The sequence below is a fragment of the Paecilomyces variotii genome (genome assembly GCF_004022145.1).
Source record: "Paecilomyces variotii strain CBS 101075 chromosome Unknown C8Q69scaffold_9, whole genome shotgun sequence".
Classification (NCBI taxonomy): domain Eukaryota; kingdom Fungi; phylum Ascomycota; class Eurotiomycetes; order Eurotiales; family Thermoascaceae; genus Paecilomyces; species Paecilomyces variotii.
Window position 1 is genome coordinate 1,166,566 of NW_021167148.1, and position 22,810 is coordinate 1,189,375.

The 22,810-nt window shown below is 50.5% G+C and overlaps 5 protein-coding genes across 5 annotated transcripts; 4 read left to right on the plus strand and 1 right to left on the minus strand.

The window, feature by feature from the left end:
- Positions 1-3,309: 3,309 nt before the first annotated feature.
- Positions 3,310-4,107, plus strand: C8Q69DRAFT_405622 (ras family-domain-containing protein; the record flags this gene model as incomplete). Its single annotated transcript, XM_028628082.1, has 2 exons — positions 3,310-3,387; positions 3,445-4,107. 2 exons carry the CDS (start codon positions 3,310-3,312, stop codon positions 4,105-4,107), a joined length of 741 nt encoding a protein of 246 aa, XP_028483438.1.
- A 1,979-nt stretch (positions 4,108-6,086) lies between these two features.
- Positions 6,087-8,391, plus strand: C8Q69DRAFT_405805 (acyl-coenzyme A synthetase; the record flags this gene model as incomplete). The annotated part of the gene is made up of 4 exons (XM_028628090.1): positions 6,087-6,465; positions 6,548-6,946; positions 7,012-7,890; positions 7,961-8,391. The coding sequence occupies 4 exons, from the start codon at positions 6,087-6,089 to the stop codon at positions 8,389-8,391; spliced, it is 2,088 nt and encodes a 695-aa protein (XP_028483439.1).
- A 280-nt stretch (positions 8,392-8,671) lies between these two features.
- On the minus strand, positions 8,672-12,317 carry C8Q69DRAFT_487837 (HAD-like domain-containing protein; the record flags this gene model as incomplete). The annotated part of the gene is made up of 3 exons (XM_028632016.1): positions 8,672-8,767; positions 8,851-9,735; positions 11,565-12,317. The coding sequence occupies 3 exons, from the start codon at positions 12,315-12,317 to the stop codon at positions 8,672-8,674; spliced, it is 1,734 nt and encodes a 577-aa protein (XP_028483440.1).
- A 3,934-nt stretch (positions 12,318-16,251) lies between these two features.
- Positions 16,252-20,715, plus strand: C8Q69DRAFT_335861 (nuclear migration protein). Its single transcript, XM_028627529.1, has 2 exons — positions 16,252-19,552; positions 19,604-20,715. The coding sequence occupies exons 1-2, from the start codon at positions 16,408-16,410 to the stop codon at positions 20,470-20,472; spliced, it is 4,014 nt and encodes a 1,337-aa protein (XP_028483441.1). The 5' UTR covers positions 16,252-16,407; the 3' UTR covers positions 20,473-20,715.
- Positions 20,716-22,214: 1,499 nt separating this feature from the next.
- Positions 22,215-22,687, plus strand: C8Q69DRAFT_509019 (hydrophobin family protein; the record flags this gene model as incomplete). The annotated part of the gene is made up of 3 exons (XM_028633044.1): positions 22,215-22,422; positions 22,538-22,599; positions 22,661-22,687. 3 exons carry the CDS (start codon positions 22,215-22,217, stop codon positions 22,685-22,687), a joined length of 297 nt encoding a protein of 98 aa, XP_028483442.1.
- Between the last annotated feature and the right edge of the window lie 123 nt (positions 22,688-22,810).

The window sequence follows — 22,810 nt, forward strand, 5'->3', positions numbered from 1 at the left end:
CACAACGTTCCCGTCCCGTGACAGATATACTAATTCATTATCGATGAGCGACACCCTTTAGCGCTCTGTAAGTAGACATGAATCTGAGATTCGGGTTCTCTCCTGAACTCGGTTTCCGATCTGCAGACTTTTGGGTGTATGAACAGCTTATGGATCTTTATTTCGCTACGTAGTTTTCTGGACGCCCTTCCTAAAAAGATATTATGGCAAGTTGAAAGATGGCTTAATTCGCCAAGTTAATCAAGCGAACATATATCGAAAGGTAGTCTCTGAGAAAGTCGAAAAGGTTACCATGGAAATGTATACAAAAGGACAATGCGGGCTCTCGTATGGAAGCTGTGAAAGACGGGATACTCCGCGAATGAAAATCACCGCACGGAATATACTTCGATATTCACGGATATTGGCTCTCCTGAAACCGGATGACGATCTCCCCCGGCACCCGGCGCCAATCCGTCAGGCTGATTTCACCACTTTTCTTTCGACGCTGCCGCCGAGGTTCCCTCGTGCCGGGACCGAGGATTCGCCAAGTGATCCTGATCAGAACGAAAGGAAGGGAGAGATTCGCGCAGGGCCCACACCGGTGCTCATAAAAGGGTGCTATGGTGAGAGTATATCCTTTCTGAAAACGGAGCGTGGTGGAATTAATGAATGGACTTTTGTACTCGACTGCGAAGGAGTACTTACTCTATAAGAAGGGAGATTGTGTTTTTGCCTGTTCGGAGTTGACGGGACGAGCCGGTTAGGAGCCCGGCAAGGACACAACAGAACAACTCCTGATTCAACCGCGAGACGGAGAGCAAGACGAGCCTATAGAGCCGTGGTCATCTCTAGAGCAAATCCCCCCTCGTCAGTCGTCCTCCGAAGCTATAACCTCCCCCCACTTGCTGCATGGGCCTTGACTCGTGGGAATCCGCGGTGCGTTCCCGTAGCGCCGTACCGGTAGCACTAGAGGGCATAGCGTCAGGATCTATACCATGACGGCTTTAGTTTCAAGTAGCATCACTGCTATAGCCAGTTAGTCCCATCAGGCGGAAAGATGCCGCGATGGTGCCGGGGATCTGCTGGTCCCCTTTCCTCAGTTGCTGGATGTCTGTGCTGGCCCACAACCGACCAAATGTCGCCGACGGCCGGGCATACTCATAGTTATGGTGGGTCTTTTAGGGTGACGCCTCGAACTTATGAGCGGCCAGTTTTGACGGGACAATCTAGGATCGCGACGGGGTCGTTTAACGGGGGCAGAAGTCAATTATTTATGTTCAATCATTGTTCAGCATAGCTGGACACTGGAGAGAGATACTTGAGATACTTTTGGTTCAGAGAGAGCGAGAGAGAAAGAGAGAGAGAGAGAGAAAGGCCGAATCTTCCCTGGTCTGGTGGCGGTCTCAAATAGATCGGGCCTTCGCAGGTGATTGGGCGTTAATCTAATTCTCCTATGATTCCTTTTCCCTGGAGTGGGTTGATCGATGTGCCTTTTGGGAACGGTCGGCAGTGGGGAGAGCTTCAGGCGGTTATTGCTGCGAGCATGCTTTGGCGGCGTCTGCGGGTGGATGAACGGGTGCACGGTCTATCAACAGGCACGATCACTGCGTGTCAAGGTGGGCTTCAGGAAGTTCGCCTAAGCTGCCCTGTTAACTCCATATTGAAGCTTTCGGCCGTGGCCCGTCTTGCCCTCAGTAGGTAGTAGGTCCATAGAGTATTATTATTGTCCAGGATTGGTCCCATTTTATGAATTGTGAGAAAAAGCGCACATAGGAACCGGATAGGCTTATCTCCGTCTTGCCAAGTACATGTACTGTACGTTAACTATCATCACAGTCCTCTGTTGAACTCCCCTCTGGGCGATGTCCACCCCGTGAGAAATGACCGTTGTTCTTCGAATCGTCAAGTAATAATAATGAATGAATCCTCCGTTCCAGAGACTGTGTATCAGCCACCCCTGTAAATTGTCCGGTCAAACCCTAGTGGTGGGAGAGCAGACTAAGAGAGAAACGGGTGAAGAACGGGCACAACGGCCATGAGGGGTCCATTTCGATGATTTAAGTTATTATGGCCAGAGTCTTTTGATACTGGCCGGTCTGATATGCATCCGCTGGCTATAGACCCTGGAGCTATTGTTTGCTTTTTGTCCTGGCTCGATTCCTCTCTCGTGTCCGGTCCCGGGGATCCGTCGCCTGAAGTATCTCGCTGTGGAGGGGATTCACTAAGAATGATTAGCTTTCCTGTCAACCCACATCGTCTCGTCTTGGGGGTGAACGGGAGCCGTGGGAAAAAGTGATCGGGGGCTGGACCTCACAAGTTGGCCAAAGTCAAAAAAAGGAGCACAAGCCACGCAGGAGACGGTCCTCTCACTGTTCAGTGCCCTGCATCCCGAGTGTCGGATCGAGACCTGGTCTGTTCGTTCGTCTTGTTCCTCTGCGCAGGCGGTGGCGGACGAGAGATCACCCTTCTTGCTCGCGCGGGTCGGCACGTCGCCCGTACTGTAAAGTAGGAGTACGGAGTACGGAGTAACCAACTAACTAACGATCTCTCAACACACTGTTAGTTAGCTAGTTAGTAGGAAGAATAATCGCTCTTTTCCTCTCCGCTTCTGTGGCCTCTCCTCCCCCTCTCTCCCTCTCTCCAGGACCAGGACCTTTTTTTGGCCTCTTCGATAGAGATCCCCTCCTATTATCCTCTCCGTGCCATCCGCGCTGGGTATCTCCGTCCTCTTCTTTTTTATCACAACTTGCTGGTCGAAACACCTTTCCTCCCTGGATGATCCTATCCTATCCCCTCCCGAACGACAGTCAGCGCGTCCGTCCAATCTGATCTTCCCCAGCCTTCATTCTCCGTCGAGGCTGTCGTCGTTGGTCTCACGTGCAGCTGCGGTGGACCTTTCGAGAGCTCTGGCAAGCCTTCTCATCTCCTCCGGTGGCGTTGGCAGGCTCCTTCTGCCTATTGAGCGTTGCGAATCGAATCGTCTTAAAGCATCTCAGGATTGCTCCCTCTCCGGTACTATTTCGGTCGTTCATCATCGTGTGTACGGCTGTTCCGCTGCATTGGCTGGCGCAAACGGCCCATAGAGGTCTCACTTTCATCTGCGTACTACTTCAGTACGTATGATCCGCTCCGTTGCCCTGCAGCTAGGTGGCCTCGTTTCTGACATGCCCGCAGCAGTTCCTGTCCTTGCAGCTTTTAGTCTAGCTACAGCTGTCCACTCGTGACCCTCGTGTCACGGACATCCCGTTGTCTTCTTACTCTGCTATATTTCAAACAAAAAAAGTTGTCGCTATTACACATCCTCACCGCGGGTGAGATTCCGCAGCCATGTCGGGGAAGATGACATTGTACAAACTGGTGGTGTTGGGCGATGGAGGTGTAGGAAAGACGGCTCTTACCATCCAGGTTCGTGTCTCTCTGGTCCCTCGACTCCTGTGGCAGGGTCAACTAACGGTGTGGCAGCTGTGTCTGAATCATTTCGTTGAGACCTACGATCCCACGATCGAGGACTCCTACCGAAAGCAAGTCGTGATCGACCAGCAGTCATGTATGCTGGAGGTGTTGGATACAGCGGGACAAGAAGAATATACCGCATTGCGTGACCAGTGGATCCGAGACGGTGAAGGCTTCGTGCTCGTCTACAGTATCACATCTCGATCATCCTTCTCTCGGATACAGAAGTTCTACAACCAGATACAACTCGTGAAAGAGTCTGCTAGTTCAGGCTCACCAACCGGTGCCAACTACCTGAGTTCCCCCATGAGCCCCCCGATGTCTGGATCGTCCGGTCCCGTTCCCGTGATGCTGGTCGGCAACAAGAGCGACAAGGCCATGGAACGTGCCGTCTCTTCGCAAGAAGGATCTGCTCTCGCGAAAGAACTGGGCTGCGACTTCGTCGAGGCCTCTGCAAAGAACTGCATCAATGTCGAGAAGGCATTTTACGACGTCGTTAGATTGCTGCGACAACAGCGCATGCAACAACAGGGCGGCAAAGGACAAGATCGACGGGGTACTGGCTTCGGCGCTGGACAACGAGATCGTGACGGCGGCCCTGAATACCCCAAGTCCTTCCGCCCGGATCGGTCGAGGCCCCATCGCAGTGGCCTAAAATGTGCGATCTTGTAAACGTCGACCTCATTTTGCATCTGTGCTGATCCTTTGTCCCGTCTCTCATGCAAGCGCGCTCTCTTTCTGGTGGACATTTTGACATTCTTGTTTAATTTACGAGGAGACGCGAGTCCTCTCCTTGGTCGCGCCGGCTACGTGCGATGAATTCAGTTCTTATTCATATTTCTGTGACCGTCGACGTTTCATTTGCGGTTGCTCGATGCTCGGTCATACAACCAACCAGCAAAGTCCTCACGGAGTGCGGGCCAAATCCCAAGAGACAGACGGTTGGAGTACGGAATGCTTGGTCCGGAATATGCATATGGGTTTGGAGACATTTTGATTTCTGTCTCGGCATCGGTGTTTTAGGCTCGGGAAATAAGTCCTTTGTGAAGAAGGACTGGGGAGCAGGGGGTCGCCTTGCTCTCCGTTCGAACCAGCGATTATAGAAGTGCAGAGAATCAAGCAGGAGGGAATGCGGTGGGCAAGGAGTGAACCGGACGCTTGACTCGTCATAATGGAAGGGCGGAAGAGAGGAGAGAAGAAGAATACCGGAGAGGAAGTCTTGAGAAGGAGCGTTCCATACCCCGTTTCTTGCGCGAGGCGACTCTATGCCGAGATTATGAGAATCCCGTCTATACTAGTAAACATCACCTATTTCTGATACGATACCCTACGGCAGAGTTTCAAGGATAGTCAATGGACTTGGAATGATTTCTTTTTTTAGCTGTTCTCCTCCAATGGGTCTGTATCTGCATTCAGGCCTATCTCGATCTGTCTAGTTGTAGGGTTCTACTCTAGTAAGCAGTAAATCGATATCTGACAATGCTGAGAGGCTAGACTTCTATCTAGAGGCCGATTGGCTCTGTCCCTGTTTCACTACTAGCACAGCTAAGACAAAGCTTATTATGTGTGGGGATGTCTGGATCTCCGTCTGATCGGAAGTGAGATTGTGGCATCAGGTCCCAACGTCCTTCATCCCTTTTCCAAGCAGTTGAGGCATCTGAGAACCTTCCGTGACCCGCTGGGGCCTCATACACTCATGAGCATATGGAGAGATGGCACACGAGCTAAGTTACAAGATATCTATTATTCCGAACCACAGATCAGATCCAGAGATTCCCCGGATAGTTTATCATGGCTGATATTAAGCGTTATTGGTCCGGTACATAAGTATAGTCTCGGCATCAGACTGCTCTCCTTCGCTTTCGGATGGAGTCCACCGCAATGTCCTCCTCCGCATAGAGGGCGATGTCTCTTATCTCTTTTCCAGAATCCGCCCGGTCGTCCGTACCAATTGCAATAGTCCACTGCATTCAACCGTTCTGGGGAAGTTGAGTTGCAGTCTAGGCACTTGAAGCATCCCGACATCCCCGATGAACTCGCGCGGGCTTGAAATGAACCTCGGCCCCATTCCCCAGTAAGTAACTAGTCTATGTGCTCCGGTGCGGGGAAGCTTCCCCAGGTTCCAGGGCGCGATATGCTTCCTCTCCCAAGTACTATGTATGGTACTCCTCGAATGCTCATGCCTCAGTCCAACGTCACTTGAAAGTTAGATGCGCCTTTTGGCTGTCCGCCCCTTTCTTCGCCATATGGTAGGCTGCTCCGATATGACTCGTCCTAGGCTAGACACGCTGCGCTTATGCTCGGGAGCCGCATTATTGTCTAGCTCTCTCTTCTCTCCTCGGTAAATGCAGCGAGGTGAACACGACGTTGATTGGAACGGACGCCAAAGGAGTACCTAGCAATAACCGAACCGCTGCGGCAACCCGGGTATAGGAGACAGCTTCCCTTAGATTCCGGCCAAGAATGATGATGATATGAGAAGGGGGCTGCGGCGTAGCGCTTCCTTTATCTTGGTCCAGCATCCCCTCCACGGGCTACTTCACCTTCCTTTCTCTACCTGGAGCTGGTATCGCACATACAACGCTTGTTTCCATACCAAACAGCGCCCCCACCCGCCTGTTGGAACAGTGTACACTGGAGTTGCACACACTATGGCGCCACATCCGCAGGACGCCGTATTGGAACACTCCCTGCGTGATCCGGAGACGTTCTGGGCTCACCATGCGGAGCAGCTACATTGGCACAAAAGGCCGACTCGGACGCTCGCACGGACGACGAAGACCCTCCCCAGCGGCACAAGTCATCAGCACTGGTCTTGGTTTCCCGATGGCGAGATCTCGACGACATACAATTGCGTGGACCGACATGTGAAGAACGGCAACGGGGACAATGTCGCCATCATATGGGAGTCTCCAGCGACCAAGTCCAAACAGACAATCACATATAGCCAGCTTCTAGAAGAAGTGGAGGTCCTGGCGGGTGTTCTGCGTGAGGAAGGTGTCCGTAAGGGAGATGTAGTCCTCATTTACAGTATGGTTCTTATCTTCTCTCCGTGTATACTTTATGTTTGCTCGGTTCCATGACATTGTAGTAACGGGAAACATGTGAATAGTGCCGATGATACCCGCTGCCCTCATTGGGGCCCTGGCAATTGCGCGCCTGGGTGCGATCCATTCCGCTGTATTTGGTGGTTTCGCGGCAGCGTCGCTCGCGCAACGCATTGATGCTGCTAAGCCGCGAGCTATACTGACTGCGTCATGTGGAATTGAGGGTGCAAAGGGCCCGGTTGCGTACCGTCCGCTCGTGGAAGGAGCTATAGAGAAGAGTAGTCACAAGCCATTGAAAGTTATCATTTGGCAGCGAGAGGAACTGAGATGGGATCGGCCAGACAAGTTGGGTGGTGGTCAGAGGAACTGGCAACGGCTGGTTAAGAGCGCCAAGATGCGAGGTATCAGGGCTGGTCCGGTGCCTATCAAGAGTAACGAGGGTCTATATATCATTTACACAAGCGGTATGTATCGTCGTATTCGTCCTGATGGTTAGCGATTGGTGATAGGCCTGACGTTGAGAGCCTAGGTACCACGGGTCTTCCGAAAGGCATTCTCCGTGAGGCAGGAGGCCATGCTGTGGGATTGAACCTTTCCATCAAGTACCTATTCGATATCAACGGACCAGGAGACGTGATGTTCTGCACCTCTGATATTGGATGGGTCGTCGGACATTCCTATATCCTGTATGGACCGCTGCTGGTAGGCGCAACTACAGTCCTCTTCGAAGGCAAACCGGTTGGTACCCCAGATGCAGGGACATTCTGGCGCATCATAGAGCAGAACAAAGTGAATGTCTTGTCGACGGCTCCGACAGCTCTGCGGGCCATCCGCAAGGATGATCCTGACAATAAGTTCTTCGAGGAAGTCGGCAGACGAGGTGGCCTGAAGTCATTGAGAGGTCTCTTCCTCGCCGGCGAGAGGAGTGAACCCAGTATCGTTCGGGCGTTTCAAGACCTGTTGACCAAGCATGCAGCTCCCGATGCCATGGTGGTTGATAACTGGTGGTCATCAGAGTCAGGGTCTCCAATCACTGGTCTGGCTCAGCGAAGCACTGCTGGTCTGCTTTCCCAGGGAGCTGCGGAACCCAATAGTAAGCCTTGTGGTGTCAAGCCCGGATCAGCAGGAAAGCCAATGCCTGGCTTCGATGTGCGTGCAGTCGATGACGAAGGGAACGAAGTGAAGAGAGGGACAATGGGCAACATTGTCCTCGCAATGCCTTTGGCCCCGACTGGCTTCACGACATTATTCAATGACGACGAGCGATTCTACAAGGGTTATTTGAAGAGATTCAACGGCCGCTGGATAGACACAGGTGACGCAGGCATGATAGACGAGTCTGGCTACGTTCATATAATGTCCAGATCAGACGATATCATCAATGTTGCAGCACACCGTTTCAGTACTGGTAAGTAATTTCGGACATGGAGCATCTCCCCCTCCCCCTTTCCCCAAGCTAACATATACACCTACTTCAGGTGCTATCGAGCAAGCGATCCTTTCCCATCCTGAAGTCGGTGAAGCAAGCGTGGTCGGCATTCCCGACTCTCTCAAGGGACATCTCCCCTTCGCTTTCATCCAACCCCGTACGGGTACAGGTTCCCTGCCTGCTACTCCCTCCCCGCAGCTTTTCAAAGAGGTCAACACCTTGGTCCGAGATCAGATTGGCGCCATCGCCTCACTAGGCGGTATGATCCAGGGTCGCGGCATGATTCCCAAAACGCGGAGTGGAAAGACTCTCCGTCGCGTACTACGCGAGTTGGTCGAGAATGCAGCAAAGGGAGATTATGATGCCGCAGTGACCTTCCCTCCGACTATAGAGGATCCGGAAGTTGTCAAGGTTGCGAAGGCAAGAGTTAAAGAGTATTTTGAAGCCAAGGAAAAGAAGCAAGATAATGCCAAGCTTTAGATTAGAGAAAGGAGCATGAGATAGAATACAGGTCATTTCGTATCTCTTCAGCATGGTCGTAATTCCAGACGTGCTCGTTTAGTTTGACAGTCTGATTAAATCAGAATTGACTTTTAGTGGGACGGATAAGATAACCTTGATTGTATGTACACATATATGTAATGGGACTCGACTATACGGCGTTTCTCGAATAGGACCCAATAACGTTATTTGGTCATCTATTTCCAAAGCTAGTACTTCCTATGAATTGTACCGCTATTACAGAGGATCTTACCGTCCCTTATAACGGATGAATATCAGGATACGGTCCCGCCGGCACAACGACCTCGTCTGTGCCCGCGCGTCTGCCTATAGCCCTGAGATAGCCGAATTTATACTATGAAAGAAGGAAAAAATTAGCAAATCCATCACGAGAGCATCAGGATGGAAATCCAAGAAAGAAGAAAAAAAAAAACTCACCAGATCAAAATACGTCGTCTTCTTAAACACCCCACCCCTCGTCTCCTCGGACTCATCCCAATATAACCTGCGATACCACTCATGAATCCTCGGATAATCATGCCTGATCATCTTCAAATTACACTTAAAAATCACATAATACGCCACATCGAACCTCGCAATAGTGGGATACAACCTGATATCCGCTTCCGTGATATGTTCTCCGAACAGAAACGGTTGATGACCCGGTTGTCCCAGATGAGCTTCGATCTTATCCAGCGCTTCAAAGAGCGGGTAGACGTTCGAATCATACGCTTCTTGCGTCGTTGCAAAACCCGTCTTGTACACGCCATTATTAATCCGATGATACACCCATTCGTTCATCGCGTCGATTTCCCCCCGTAGATGTTCGGGGTAGAAACCCCCTCCGGGATGGTTGAGTTCTTGATACTCGGAAGGGAGTAAATCGTCGAATTCGGTATAGAACATCCGAATTATCTCGCTGCTTTCGTTATTCACGATCGTTTCTTTCTTCTTGTCCCATAGCATGGGAACGGTGTAGCGACCGGAGTAATTAGGGTTGGCTTTCAAGTAGAGATCTTTCAGATACTTGAATCCGTATAAGGGGTCTTTTTCATCTGTGCCATGACGGCCGGAGAAGAACCAGCCGTCGGGTCCGAGGTCGAAGTCGAGAATGGCGACTTGGATGATGGATTCGAGGCCCTTGAGTGATCGGACGAGGTTGGCGCGATGAGCCCATGGACAGCCCCAGTTGATGTAGAGGACGTAGCGGTCCTTTTCCGGTGGGAATTCGGCGGAGGGGGAGCGAGAGATCCATGAGCGGAATGAGGAGTCTTTGCGGCGGAAGTGCCCGTCGGTGTCGGCGTGTTTGTAGACTTGGGCGTCCTGGTTGTCCCTTGGATTAGCTGGAATGGGATAGTTATTGGTTCGGGTGGTTTTTGGGTATTGGATGTGGATGTGTGTGTATTCCGTGAAGGATGGATTGGAATTGGAATTAGAATTATACTGACCTTTTCTGCCATTTTTATCATAGATGAGATTATTTTTGAAGAATCCGCTTCATGTCTTTGTGGTTGTAGACCGGGCGCATGTAATATACTTATGCGGGGAAATCAGAGGATAACTAAGTCGAGCGCGATGATGCAATCAATTATCTACACCAGAACCCCGCAAACGGATATCAGCAATGCAATCTTTCAGAATAATTACTCATTTCAGCATCTAGCTGAGACATATATAAATATTACTACTGGTCAGTCTTGGGAATTAGATAGATGCTGCTGGCTACAAGAAGAAATAATAAGCAATCCCGAGTTGAATTCATAAGCTCGGCATCGGCGTCGGACATTGTCGGCCGTCGTTGATTGGTAAGATGGGGGAAGAAACTTGAAGATAAACAGGTTGGATAAGATGAGGGGAAGCGGGTAGGTTCCGCGATGATGGTATTGGGGGTTAGTAAGCATGCGAGATAACTAGGTAGGTCATTTGATTGATTGATGCGATTGGATTAGATGGATATAGAGTCTTTGTTATATATATAAGGGTGGCGTTAGTGCGGATACTATGAAATATGTATATGTTGAAATTTGTCTCGATAGGATTAGAAAATACTAACGGCATATATTAAGCAAGATAGGATTAATCAGTTCGTTTACCGGAAACAAAGGCAGCTTCTTTGTCATTTCGTATGTACAGTATAAACAGAGTCGATGCAATGACCGAAGGCCGGCTCGAGACCAAGGTACTAAACCACAACCTTCACGTAACCCAATGCATGAAATGAATATCTAATCTATCCAGACTAATAATTTCTGTGAAATTATTCTCTCTTGTAGAACACACGCCTAGTCACACCTACCTGAACCGACAGCAGTCAAATGTACCGTGATGTCAAACAAGAAACATAGTCCTGGGTCCACAACCCTTTCTCAACAATATGTACCATATATCCCCATCAATCACACTCGATCAATGACATATACCCCTCATATGCAGAGTCCTTTTCTGCAAAAAAAGTGGCTGGAAAAGAAAAGCAACGAAAAGCGGGGCCACATGTCTTTCAAAAAAAAAAAAAAAAAAAAGCATAAGGTCTAGACTTCTTCGAGATGTCCTCCTTGCAGAAAGTACTGATCGTCGGCGTTTTCCGTGGCGGGTAAGTATGTATATACTTAATAGTAGTTAGTAGCTGCAGATAGCTTTATCAGGAAACTTCACCACGCTTATGCATGAGCGCGTGAGGTGTTCGAAGGGTTCTTTGAAGAGAAGCTAATCCGAGACATGCAGGAAAGGTGCATTGTCCGGCCTGTTGGATCTGCAGAGTATTATACGTCAGGTCGCATGGCGACTTGATCATGGGATATGGTGTTATGTACGAGGGAGGCTTGAGTGGATACTTATGGGATGGCGCTGGGCTTGTATCTTATGGGGCCTGCGGAATGCAGCGCATACAACCTTAAAGCTAGAAACTAATTTACATGTGGTTAATGTATCTGTAGTTCCTAGAGTATACTAGTTGGAGTTCGGTCGCAGAACGATATGATGTCAATTTCTATCAAATTCCCATCCGGGTTCATCGTGAGCGGTCGTAGAGTACATATATATCGTAGAGAAAAGCTGAACAGGAGAACAGGTCAGTCTGTTCGAGATTGGCCTTTCGCGCTGAGTTCTGCGAACCGTGATGCAACCTCCAAAAACCCGCCAGACCCCAGATCTACCCACATATCCACAGAGCCGTCTTTCTTTGTTTTGACAATCTGCTCTGTCGTGAAACCTTCTTCCTGTGGTCGCTCGACGTACACAGTCTGGAAGCCGCATCCTTTGGCGGCCTTCAAGTCGCTCAAATGCGCCGCCACAAGAGCGCATTCCTGGGGTTTCACGCCGAATCTGCGGGCCGCGCCATTGTAGACCACCGGCGACGGCTTGTAAGCGCCAAATTGCTCCGCGCTGACAATATCGGTGATGGGTATAGGGCTCTTTCGATGACAGAGATCTTCTAATAGGGCAACGTTGCCGTTTGAGAGAGTGCATGTCCGGAAGTTCTGGCTCAATTGCTCCAGACCTTGGACGCTGTCAGGCCACGGATCCAGCCGATGCCAGCAGAGTGACAGCTCCCGGATTTCATCGTCGGTAAACAATCCCTCAAGGCGCCATTTCTTCAGCAACTCTACCAGAGAGTCATAATGGTGTTGGTCTATAGAGACAAATGTGCCTGTCGAATGGAAATTCCGGGTGAATCGGTAGTAGCTTTTCCGCCACTCCTCCGCGAAAGCGTGCCAGTCGTCGTTCGTGAGCGCGGAGGCTGCCTCTCGTAATTCTTCAGAAAGGTTCTTGTTGGGATCGCTCAGTGCAGCGTTCGTCGCATCCATCAACGACCTGACGACCGGTGTGCGCCAGTTGTAGATGGTCCCGAACGTATCGAAGAAGATCACCTTCGGAAGGCTGAGCGGTCGCTGCGGTGATGGGGACATCGTGATATCCGACAGTACTCTATCCAAAGGATAGCCGATCGCGATTGGTGCTGGCAGATAGCTCTAGAAGCGGCGGAGCTTAGTACAGCTCACGAACAGACACAACGATGGCCCCGGCGCGAGTGGAAAGCATCTGTCCCTTCTTTACTCAGGGGTGAAGCTTTTGAGAAAAGAGATAGATCATTTATTCTATTCCTCAAGTAGAAATGTCAGCGAGAAAACCAGAAAATTGCCGCTGGAGGACAGGCGCCGAGTCTAGGCCGTCGGCCTTGATTGAGGGACCCGAGGGGCAATGGAAATTAAATCCAGGCAAGCCCGTCGGTTTTTGTCGCGAAGGCGGGGGCCTGAGCCCAGCGTAATAATAATAATATTCTCTCTCTGGCTCTGCGATCGGGAAATATTTCCAAGGTTGCGAACAACTGACCCCGCGACTCATGGGCCAGATCCACGATCTCCCAGGCGTCCGTCGGTGTTAGCACGTTCGAACGGGTGTTCCCCAGACGGGTCCGTGATCACGTCAAAGCTCAGTGACAGCGAATTGTTGGAATGGCGACTTTTGAGTGTTCCAGGGCAGCTAACTTGGTCAATGTGTGGAGATATTCTCAATCCAGAACTATTGTACCCGGTAGTCTGGCCTTCTTTGCCTTTGCCGTCCTCCGATCCATGGGACCACAGGAAAGAACAGTCGGGTCTAGATGAAGGAGATGGCGTATATAATGGATATCGAGCGAGCATTTCCCGACAAGACTCCGCGGGGAAGGCGACAACCATCAGAAAAGATGCTCTGCACACTCTACACACGGCCATAAATGGTGTGCTTTGAATCATCGAATAGAGTGTGCTGACTGACGTCCTGTCTCCGGGGAAGAATGGAACGATCTTCGACCTCTACTGCAGATTGGGCGGCGATAATCGCATCGCAGTCCATCCTTGTCCGGTTTGCAAGCGAGATGAGGTTTTGGTCTTCATGCGTCTCTGGTATATCCATGCCCATCCCGTAAGCACCTTTCAGGAACGATTCGGGTGCCTGGGAAACGCATCTTGCCGATATTACTGATAGTCCCTTAGCAGCATGCGGATAGCAATAACTTAATAGCGATATATTAACCCGGGGTTCCACGATACAGTCTTTCCCCATTCGTTGGCCCCTTATAGCCCCCAATCACAACGTTCAGGATGTGGTGTGATAAGACGTCCTGCGACAACCTCGTGCCGTTTCATCTTTCGGATCTTAATCAGAAACCCTCCTAAATATAACTATTCGATTCCGCCTGTTCACAAGAATAAGATTGACTTACTGCACGGACCTCGGAGGTTGCACTGCCGACCCTGTCAAGTTGTAAATGCTAATGAGACCGCTGGCGTGACTTGGACCGCCTGTACGTCTGTGAGATACTGTATCCTATTGACGCCTCCGGACTTGGTCCCCTGTTTCTCTCGCTGGATCATCCCGAGAGGCGTTCCACGAGTGTCTCCTCGGGTGCTTTGACTTTTGAGGCAGGCGGACCGTCCTTTAGATCGGGACACGAACCAGGGAAACACCACAGACGGCGCCACCGTTTGCGACGCGTGTTCGTAAACAAGCAAGGAGGCGGAAGGACATCAAGAAGTGGCGGACGTACTTCTCGGTCTCCAGCCATGTATAAGACCTTGCGTTCCTATGCGGGGATGACGCAGCTCTGGTTGATTAATCAAGTGACACTATTATTCCGGGCTGTCCTGACCAGCTGGAAAGTCCAGGGCGACTAATAATAATAACCGTACTTTCTGGCAGGAATCTATTATAGAGGGATTCTGAGCTCCGTCAGGACTCAGAAGAAACCCCTGAAATCTTTCCGTTAAAATTCCGCCCGCTCGGACCAGGATTCAGAAAAAAAAAAGGGTCTTCTTGGAGCTGGAAAAGTGGACGCTCCTTCGACCGTTACTCGTTCCAGTAAATGCTGATGTCTTCCAGGTTCAAACCCTTTTCCACATGGCGCATGGTGACCAGAGCGGCCAGCAGGACAACTTGACTGCTACTCCGTAGTTAGTTAACTATGAAGAAGACGCAAGAGGACGCAAGAGTCAGCAGGATCGGTTTCTACCGACTTCTACTTCTTCGCAGCTAACCTAGGGGCATGAGCTTCGGGGTTCGAGAAAAAGACGGCATCGAACTCTGCTAAGTAGTGATGCTCCACAGCTTCGTAGCTGCTAACTAACTATGTACCACCACTAGATAAGTCATAGTAGATTGCGATGTAATCTAATAATTGCGAGAGCGCCTGGCAATCAATCATGGACGACCGAATAACGCTCGTGTCTTGCGGAACTTTCTCGGTGCTCATAGTAGGCAGAGGCTAGAGCCTTTTCCTGATCATGCTGCTGATGCCTCAACCGCAGTGATCAGGGGCTATTGTTAGTAGTTATAATAATATAATTATATAACAAGGATAATAACGTGTTTGGATATCACCAGAAACAATGCATTGTTATTATTATTATGGCTTCCATCTTGCGGCGCAGAGTGGGCGCCAGACCGCCAAGCCCCGGGTTGGACCCAAAATCAGCCATTTTAATTGAGCAGACTGAAAGACTCTCGGTAGGACGAGAACTGCTATCACAACCCTGATCATCCAGGTGATCCCCGATCAGCAACGGACTGTTTCTTGCCGCAATCAGGGTCGTTTACCTATCTACCGTCATATCCACATGGTCTGGCACTCTGGGAGCTGCTGTGGGAATCGTCGAACCGCTCTAAATCCACAGGGCTCAGGCGGTTGATAATCTCTTACCAACTCACTGGGTGCGGCTCAAAACCCGATAATGGAGGAGCGAACACGGCGCACTGCACGACAGAACCCTTTTTCTCTCTCTCGGCCACTAGTTAATAACCATTGACCAGATGTTGAGGAGAGGGCTGATTCTCAAACACACTAGGTATGCACGAAGTCCATCCCGGGTGCTCTCCGATTCCATAGACTGACCGTGGCGTTGACGGATAGTCCGGGGATCACAGATCGCCCGGGCTGTGAAAAGGAGAGAGCCCTGTGGGGACCTGTCGTGATGCTGAAGGCTAAGTTACGACTCTAGTTTAGTACTCCGTATATTTCTTGTCGAAAAAGCAACGGCGCAGCTGCACAATTCTCGCCCCATTGGCCCAGGAGGAAGAACAGCTCTCGAACCCCACTGTGATTGTTGCTGCTAGGTCGAGCTTGTCCAGAATGGCGAAGCTACTCAGACGGCGCTTGCGATCGTTGAGCTTTACTCCTTTTCCTGAGCTCTTCCCATTCTCTCGGGCCGCGGGTGACCCGTGCCAGATGCTACAGAATTCAAATGCGTCAAGTCAAGAACTTTGACGCCGCTGGAATTATTCTTTTCGAATCAGCGGGTCGATCTCCTTGCCGCATCGATGCGGTGCACTGTCGAGCCTCAACCCACGATCCTGGTGCACTTCATGTCGAGATGCCCCAGCTCCTTTTCCTGGTGTCTGGCTGGTAATGCATCTGTTGAGCAGCCTGCAGGGTGGAGTTTCTTCAAGCGATCTTAGCGAACTGAGTAAGTCTCCCCTTTCCTCAACGCTTGCATACACAGCATACCCTTGCAAGTAGTTCTGTCGACTTCGAGTTATTCGTCCAGCCTATGTATTACTCTCCTGGCTTTTTGTCGCGCAAAGCCAGATAGGACATGCTGGGCCCATGTTTCATGCTCCTTCAATCTCTGACTTGTCGTGGTCTTCTATATACCCCTGCTGATCTTGAAAAACCCCATGATAGATATTACACTGGCCTGTCCGGACATTTTGATCAACAGTGTCTGCGTTCCTACCGCGGGGTCGTGTCATTATTACTGGACTTAAGGCCCTCCCCGCAAACCCGATCAATCAATTCCTGTTAGCCTCTACGTGAACCCCATGACGTCGATATTCAGAAACTTGTGAACCGCAAGTGGACAACGTTGGGTCCTGACTTGGTCATATATACCACGTTTGCGCCGAAAAACAAGTATTGGTAGTGCGCGTGCCACCGGCACCGGTGTGAAGGAGGCCTTTGGGATTCTGATATCCGAAGCCTCTGGTCGAAGGACATAGTCGGGTTGTACATGCTGAGAGAAGATGGCAGCAAATGAGGAGGACACAGTTAGCACTGATGCACAAACTATACCTGCATCGTCGGATACCACTTTCATGACACCTTCGAGGACTTCATCGCGACGTTCTGCTCACCGGAGAGACTCATCGCCTGGACCGTCACCCGGAATGTCTTCCTCTCCAGACTTCCCTCTTCAGAGCTTCTCGCCCGACGGACGACCCAATGTTGTTGAAATTACAAATGACGGACCATTGGTAGCACTAGATCCGCGCAGATTTACCCCGACATTACATGCTTCTTTGGTCTCAGAAATTCTTGCACTGCGGCGGGAACTTGAAAGCAAAACCAAGGTCATCGACGCTTTGGAAGCGAGCTTGGATGACTCGCGGACGGAGAATGAGGCTCTCAATGAGAGTTTGTCAAAGAATTCCAGGGAGACATCGTCATTGAAGCGCCAGCTGCAGCTCCTGGAAGGTGGCTCATCATCGGCTGTCACAGAATTAGCCAAGGAGAGAGATGAGGCCCTGGAGAACATATCTGATGTACGCAAGAGACTCGAGCAGGCACAAAAGAAAGCTCGTTCTCGAGGGGACGAGGTAGAGAGAACACAAATGCTTTGGGATCGGGACAAGGAGGCATGGGAAGGGGAGCGAAGGAATCTTGAGCGCAAAGTGCATGTGGTCGAAGGCCGCCTGAAAGTGGTCCTAAACGAGATCGCTACTGTCCGAGCCACCAGGCCATCCAGCAGAGACCGCCGGGAGGAGCTGGCACAGTCGGTTGAAGATAGCCCAGCACAACACAGTGATGCAACGAGCGTACGATCCCACAGTGCGTTCGGGAGGAGGCGTGCGAGCACAACTAGCTTGAGCACTCATGACAGCGAGCGTCATAATGTCAGGCTATCCGTATCGAGTATCCCGAATGGCCTTGTTCCAAGGACGGACGGTTTGAATCTAGCTGAGGAGTTGGCCTTCTCCGAAAGAGGAGAGGACCAAATGGATGAAACCGACGATGACGATGTTCTAGACTCCCCAGAAGCATTACCAGAGGAGAGGCCTACCTCCGTCCAGTCTCATTTGTCCCACATAGTGGGAATGAAAGCTCGGAAGATCCTGGGTCTTTCGCTGGACAGCAGCGCCCAGCGATACAACGACAATGATTCTCGAGAACCAACGCCATTGTCGGAACAAGTACGTGCACTTAAGGAAGGTAGAAAGCCTGATCATGCGCGTTCTGCAGATTACCGAGATGCCGGTATCCAATATTCTCCGCCTCCATCACCTGAGTTTCCACGACCTGTCCATTCCCAACTAGCGGTCAGCCCTGAAGATCATACGCCCTTTGGTCAGGAGAAACATGCTGCCAATGAAGGAAGGAAACGTGCGACAGCAACTTCTGCGGCTGATTCGTACCAAACAAGAGACAGTAGTATGGTGACAACAAAAATTGAGACAGTGTCCACGTCTTGCCAGACGGTTGGGAATCTTCCTACGCCTCCTCGGAGCCCCAGTGTCTCCGAATCAGCCGTGCAGACCACCCCAGATGTCAAGCGAGGGGCGGCAATATCGACCTCAACGCAGACAGAATTGTCTGCTCAGGTCAAGGACGCGAAGGTGTCTGCTCTCTCCCCCGAGGAGCAGTTATCACCCCACATGGCGGTCCCGATGATTGCAATCCATCCCCCTGAATCTGAGCCGACATCCACTCGCAATAGTGTTGTTTTGCCGCCGCACACGAAGAGTGTTGCGTGTCAAACAAACTTCAGAAATTTCGTGGAAGGCCGATCTGTCGGCATGCAGACAGAGGAAATCAGAGTTGATAAGCGTCCTATTAAGCTTCCCGCTAGCCTTCTCCCATCAGCTATACCAGATCAGCCCCCTACAGACGGCAATGAGACCGTTATCCAGCCATATCGCCCGCCTCCTCCGCGATCTGCGAAGAGACCGCTTCGCAGTCCCCCAGTCGTCGAGTCTTCAACCAAGGCCTCAAAAGGCAAACAGCCTCAGAAAGTTAATGCTTATCCAGGAAATAACGACAACGGTCCGCTTTCTGAGAAACGTCGTAGCGATATCAGACGTCCACTCCGGTCTAGCAGTCTGTTTGCGGGCTTCAGTGATGATGAAGCTCCAGAAAATGAACCCGATATCTTCAGCGATGATGAACTTTTCAACCGGCCTATGGCTTCTTACACATTGAGGCGCGGGAAGCTCGCCAAAAAGGGGCGCCCTAGTTTCGAGGACAGTCCGTTGCCGGAGCTTGACGAACCTGATTTCAATTCTGACACTGAAACGAATGAGAAGACAACCAGTAATGGGGCGCATGGTCGGTCAACAGGATCAGGCCGAGAACGACGCCCTCAGAGAGGGCAATGGCCATCGAAAATCTCGACAGGCTCGAGAGCGCAGGATATTCGACGGACCGCGCTCATCTCAAGCGGAACAGCAGCTCATCAAATGTCGTGGCCGCAAAGCCCCAGCGCTCCGAGCATCGATAGCGGTTCCGGTTCCAGCACGGCTCCGCGCCCTCCATTCCCCGTCCCTATCCGCCTGAGTTCAAGAAAGGTCCCGGTCACTGCTAGTGAGGGCGCGCAGAGTCCAACGCCCAGAAATCGCTCTAAACGTGCTGAGCGGCCTCCTTCAAGGACCCCCACTCTGCGCAAAGTACGATCTGCCTCAGCAATATCGATATCTGAACGGCCTGAACGGCCCAGAAGCCGCTCGCCTCCACCTGTATCAGCTTCGACTTTTGTCTCTGACAGCCCTGGACCTTCACCCATATCTCTTGACGACATCCCGTCTCGTCATAGACGCGTTGGTAAAAAGCAATCCTCCCAGTACACTACTTCCTCTCGCACGTTTTCGTACGGAGGGGAAGAATCCACAGCAGCGTCCTCCGTACAGCAGACCAGCGTCGTGGACGCGATTGCCCAAACCATGGTCGGAGAGTGGATGTTCAAGTACGTTCGCAGAAGGAAGTCATTCGGTGTCCCCGATCCCAAAGAAGGCTGGGATGCGGGAAAGAACCCAGACGAGACGTCAGCGAATATCACCAGCAATGGTGTGAGGCATAAGAGATGGGTCTGGCTCGCTCCGTACGAGCGGGCTGTTATGTGGAGCAGCAAGCAGCCGACAAATGGCAATGCTCTTTTGGGCAAGAGTGGTCGTAAACGTAAGTGACCTATGGGATCAATGGACGAAAACGTGTACTAATGTGCAGCAGTGACCATTCAATCGGTGCTCGATGTCAAAGACGACAACCCCTTACCGAAGGGTGCTCAACCGGAGAGTCATTTCAATAGATCTATATTGATCTTGACGCCTCAGCGGGCGTTGAAATTCACAGCTATGAGCCCGGAGCGCCACTTCATATGGCTTACTGCTTTATCTTTTCTGAGCCACTCTGCGGTGAGCGCCAATGAGCTCAGATCTATACCGCCGACTCCCCAGGAAGAATCTGCGAGCCCACCGCCAGTGAGACGGAACCCTATCCGTGACACTATCAAGGTGACCAAGAGTAAACCTCGTCTTGTTGTTGTTGGCGGAAACCGGTCATTCACTGCCCATCCGCCCGTTCCAGAGATTCCTCTGGACACGATGGAAATGCGCGATTCAACCATGGACGCAGCCGACCCTCCAACTGTGCCTAGGTTTTCGAACCATTGTCGGAAGCGCAGCAACACTGCACCTCGCGTGGGGCCGCTTTCACTCAGAAGCTTCTCAAGCAATGCAACCATACCCACTTCTACACATAGTGCAACGACACGGACACCCAATTCCATGGACCTCTATAGCGGCTCACACTCAGCTGGGGTTCCTGGAAGCAACAGTTTCAGTCGTCGGACGTCTGTAGCTAGCGGGTTTTCCACTAACACGGGCAACTTCTTCGAAGCCGTCGGTACTGTTCGTATGGAAGCTTTTATTGATCGGACCAACCAGATGAGTTCTCAGCGCAGTGCTTACGCTCCTCGACACACCATGAAGAGGGATTCGAGTCAATGGAGTTCAGGCCAGCAGTCGCTCGAGTTTGCGAGATCCGAGGCCAGCAGTGAGATGAGCTATCGCCATGAAGACCTTTTCCGGGGCTTCTGAATTCAGTATTGATGTTTCGAGAGTCGCCGCCCCGCAGTTCCACGGCCGCGTTTATGTCGGAAGACGAAGGTGATGATATTAGAGACTCATCATTTAATGTTTTAATCTCCCTTTCACCGTTTTATCTTCTAGAATTTGCTGGACAAAAGAAGACAGCGAGAAAATATCCAACTTCAGTGTTTCTCTGGAGATCTGTATATCGTTTGGGCCTTTCCTCCTATTCCAGACCCGGTTTCAGTTGAACGCCGTTTGACGAACACCTTCATCTTCTTATCTGACTTATACCTTGCCCTGGCTGTTTCTTCGCTACTCAGCATCGATATCCCTTCTTTCGAGATACCATGTCTATTGTCGCGTTTCGGTTTATCCCTGTCCTTCTTTTTCGCGGTTCTCGCTAGTGATTTCCAATATATTATTGGGCAGAGGAGCGATATTATTTATCTATTTGGTCTACGAAAATAGCCGGTGGAATTCGAGGACGATAGATGACCAAAAGAAAGGCCTCACAGGCTGTTGAACATACTTCAATTTCCATGACAGTAACCCCTTGCATGTGTAGAAGCTTCTTTAGAGATGTCAATTGTCAATCAAGGAGTATCGTGAACCTGCAGAAGCTGCACCTGCATACATCCTCCTTTCGGCAGTGATTGCCTTTAATTGCTGTATTTCTTTGGCCAACACTGATTCCTCTCCCTCTTCACACTCTGTCTCTCTGCTACCTCGTCATAATTGCAGCTCTCAAAAGTCTCGAAATTCATCGTCAATGGTTCTTCCTATTGAATATCGTCATCGACTCGTCAAGTGTTATCTGTCAAAGCTGCGTAACGATATCTTTGATGTGCTCGCCTTCAGTTTCCTCGCTGTACACAATTACTATGTCCGTTCTTTGTTACTCGGAATTCCCACATATTTCTAGTTCCGGGTAATATTATTACCCCACAGATAATCCATAAACTTGACTTTTGTTTTCCGCCAAGCTCAGTGGGTTGGTTATCATTAGATCGGTCCATAGATCCCCGTCTTCAGCACGTTCCGCAAGGTACCGGCCGCACGTGTAGACAAGCAGTAACAATCCCTTTCGGGTATTCTCTCCACATAAGCTCAAACTTCAAGCCTAGTTTCATTCGAATCCTGGGTATCTCGTACATCTTTTTATCCAACTGCTGATCTGCACGTTCTAGACAGCCTTTTCAGAGCCCGCTACGATGTCTATACTTACTTTTTACTGCAGATCCTCGACAACTCCGGCGCATGAGAAGTCTTAAGGTACCGTTTGTTTCTATTGCTGTTGTTGTTGTTCGCCTTTCGAGAAGACCTTGCATTCTGATGTCGGAAGTGAGGCCGCTGCGACTATCATCTCCGCGTGCCGGTCCTTCTGGAATAATGGTTAGGTATGCCGAGAGGGACACTGGATTCTCCAACGATATGCCTGAAACCATATCAAAATGTTCCATGCGAGAATATGCCTTTCGGGTCGATTTGCTTTCTATCCTCAACGTGGTATTTCCTGCCTTGAAATTCGCCTGGGAGATCATCCAAAACGAAAGATATAAAGAGTCCTCTAATTCCCCTCCAAGGTCAAATCTCTTTCTTCATCCCATCAAGCACTCCAGATCTCAAAGCATCGAGAACTCTCTCTCTCTCCTTCAATCTATATCTTTCTAATCAATACTTTCTTTTTTTACTTCCTACCTTCGTTCACTTAGCTTCGGCAAAACCAACAACAAAACCAAACAGCCAAAATGCGCTTCTCTATCATCTCTGTTGCTACCATCCTGGGCGCCGTCGCCGTCACCGCTGCTCCTGCGGCTGTGGAGGAACGCCAGTCCTGCTTGAACCCTCTCCTCTGCTGCCCTGATCTCAAGACTCCTCTGGACCCTACCCTTGATCCGATCCTGTTGACTCTCGGTATCAATGCTACCGCTCTCGAGGGTTCTATCTGCCTTAACGGTACGTGATTGACAGAAGATAGCCAATTCTCTACGATCTACACATCACAGAAATTGAACTCTTACCCTAAGATGCACTTGAATGGACAGTATATACTAACATTTCATCTGTCCAGGCCAAGCCTACACCACCAGCTGCGCCACTGGCCCCAGGTGCTGCACGGAGGTCAACCTTCTGGTAAGATTTCACCCATTACACATTTAGATATTGCTGGTTTACTAACACCGAATCTTTCCAGGGCGGTCTCGTCGCTCTCGGCTGCTAGACGGATGGACGATGATTGGTGGTCATAATCGACATTTCTCGATAGTCAGACAGTCAGAAAAAGATAGTTTCTGGCAGCATAATAATAGCATGGAGATGATATTTTCTTGAACTTTTCGCGCTT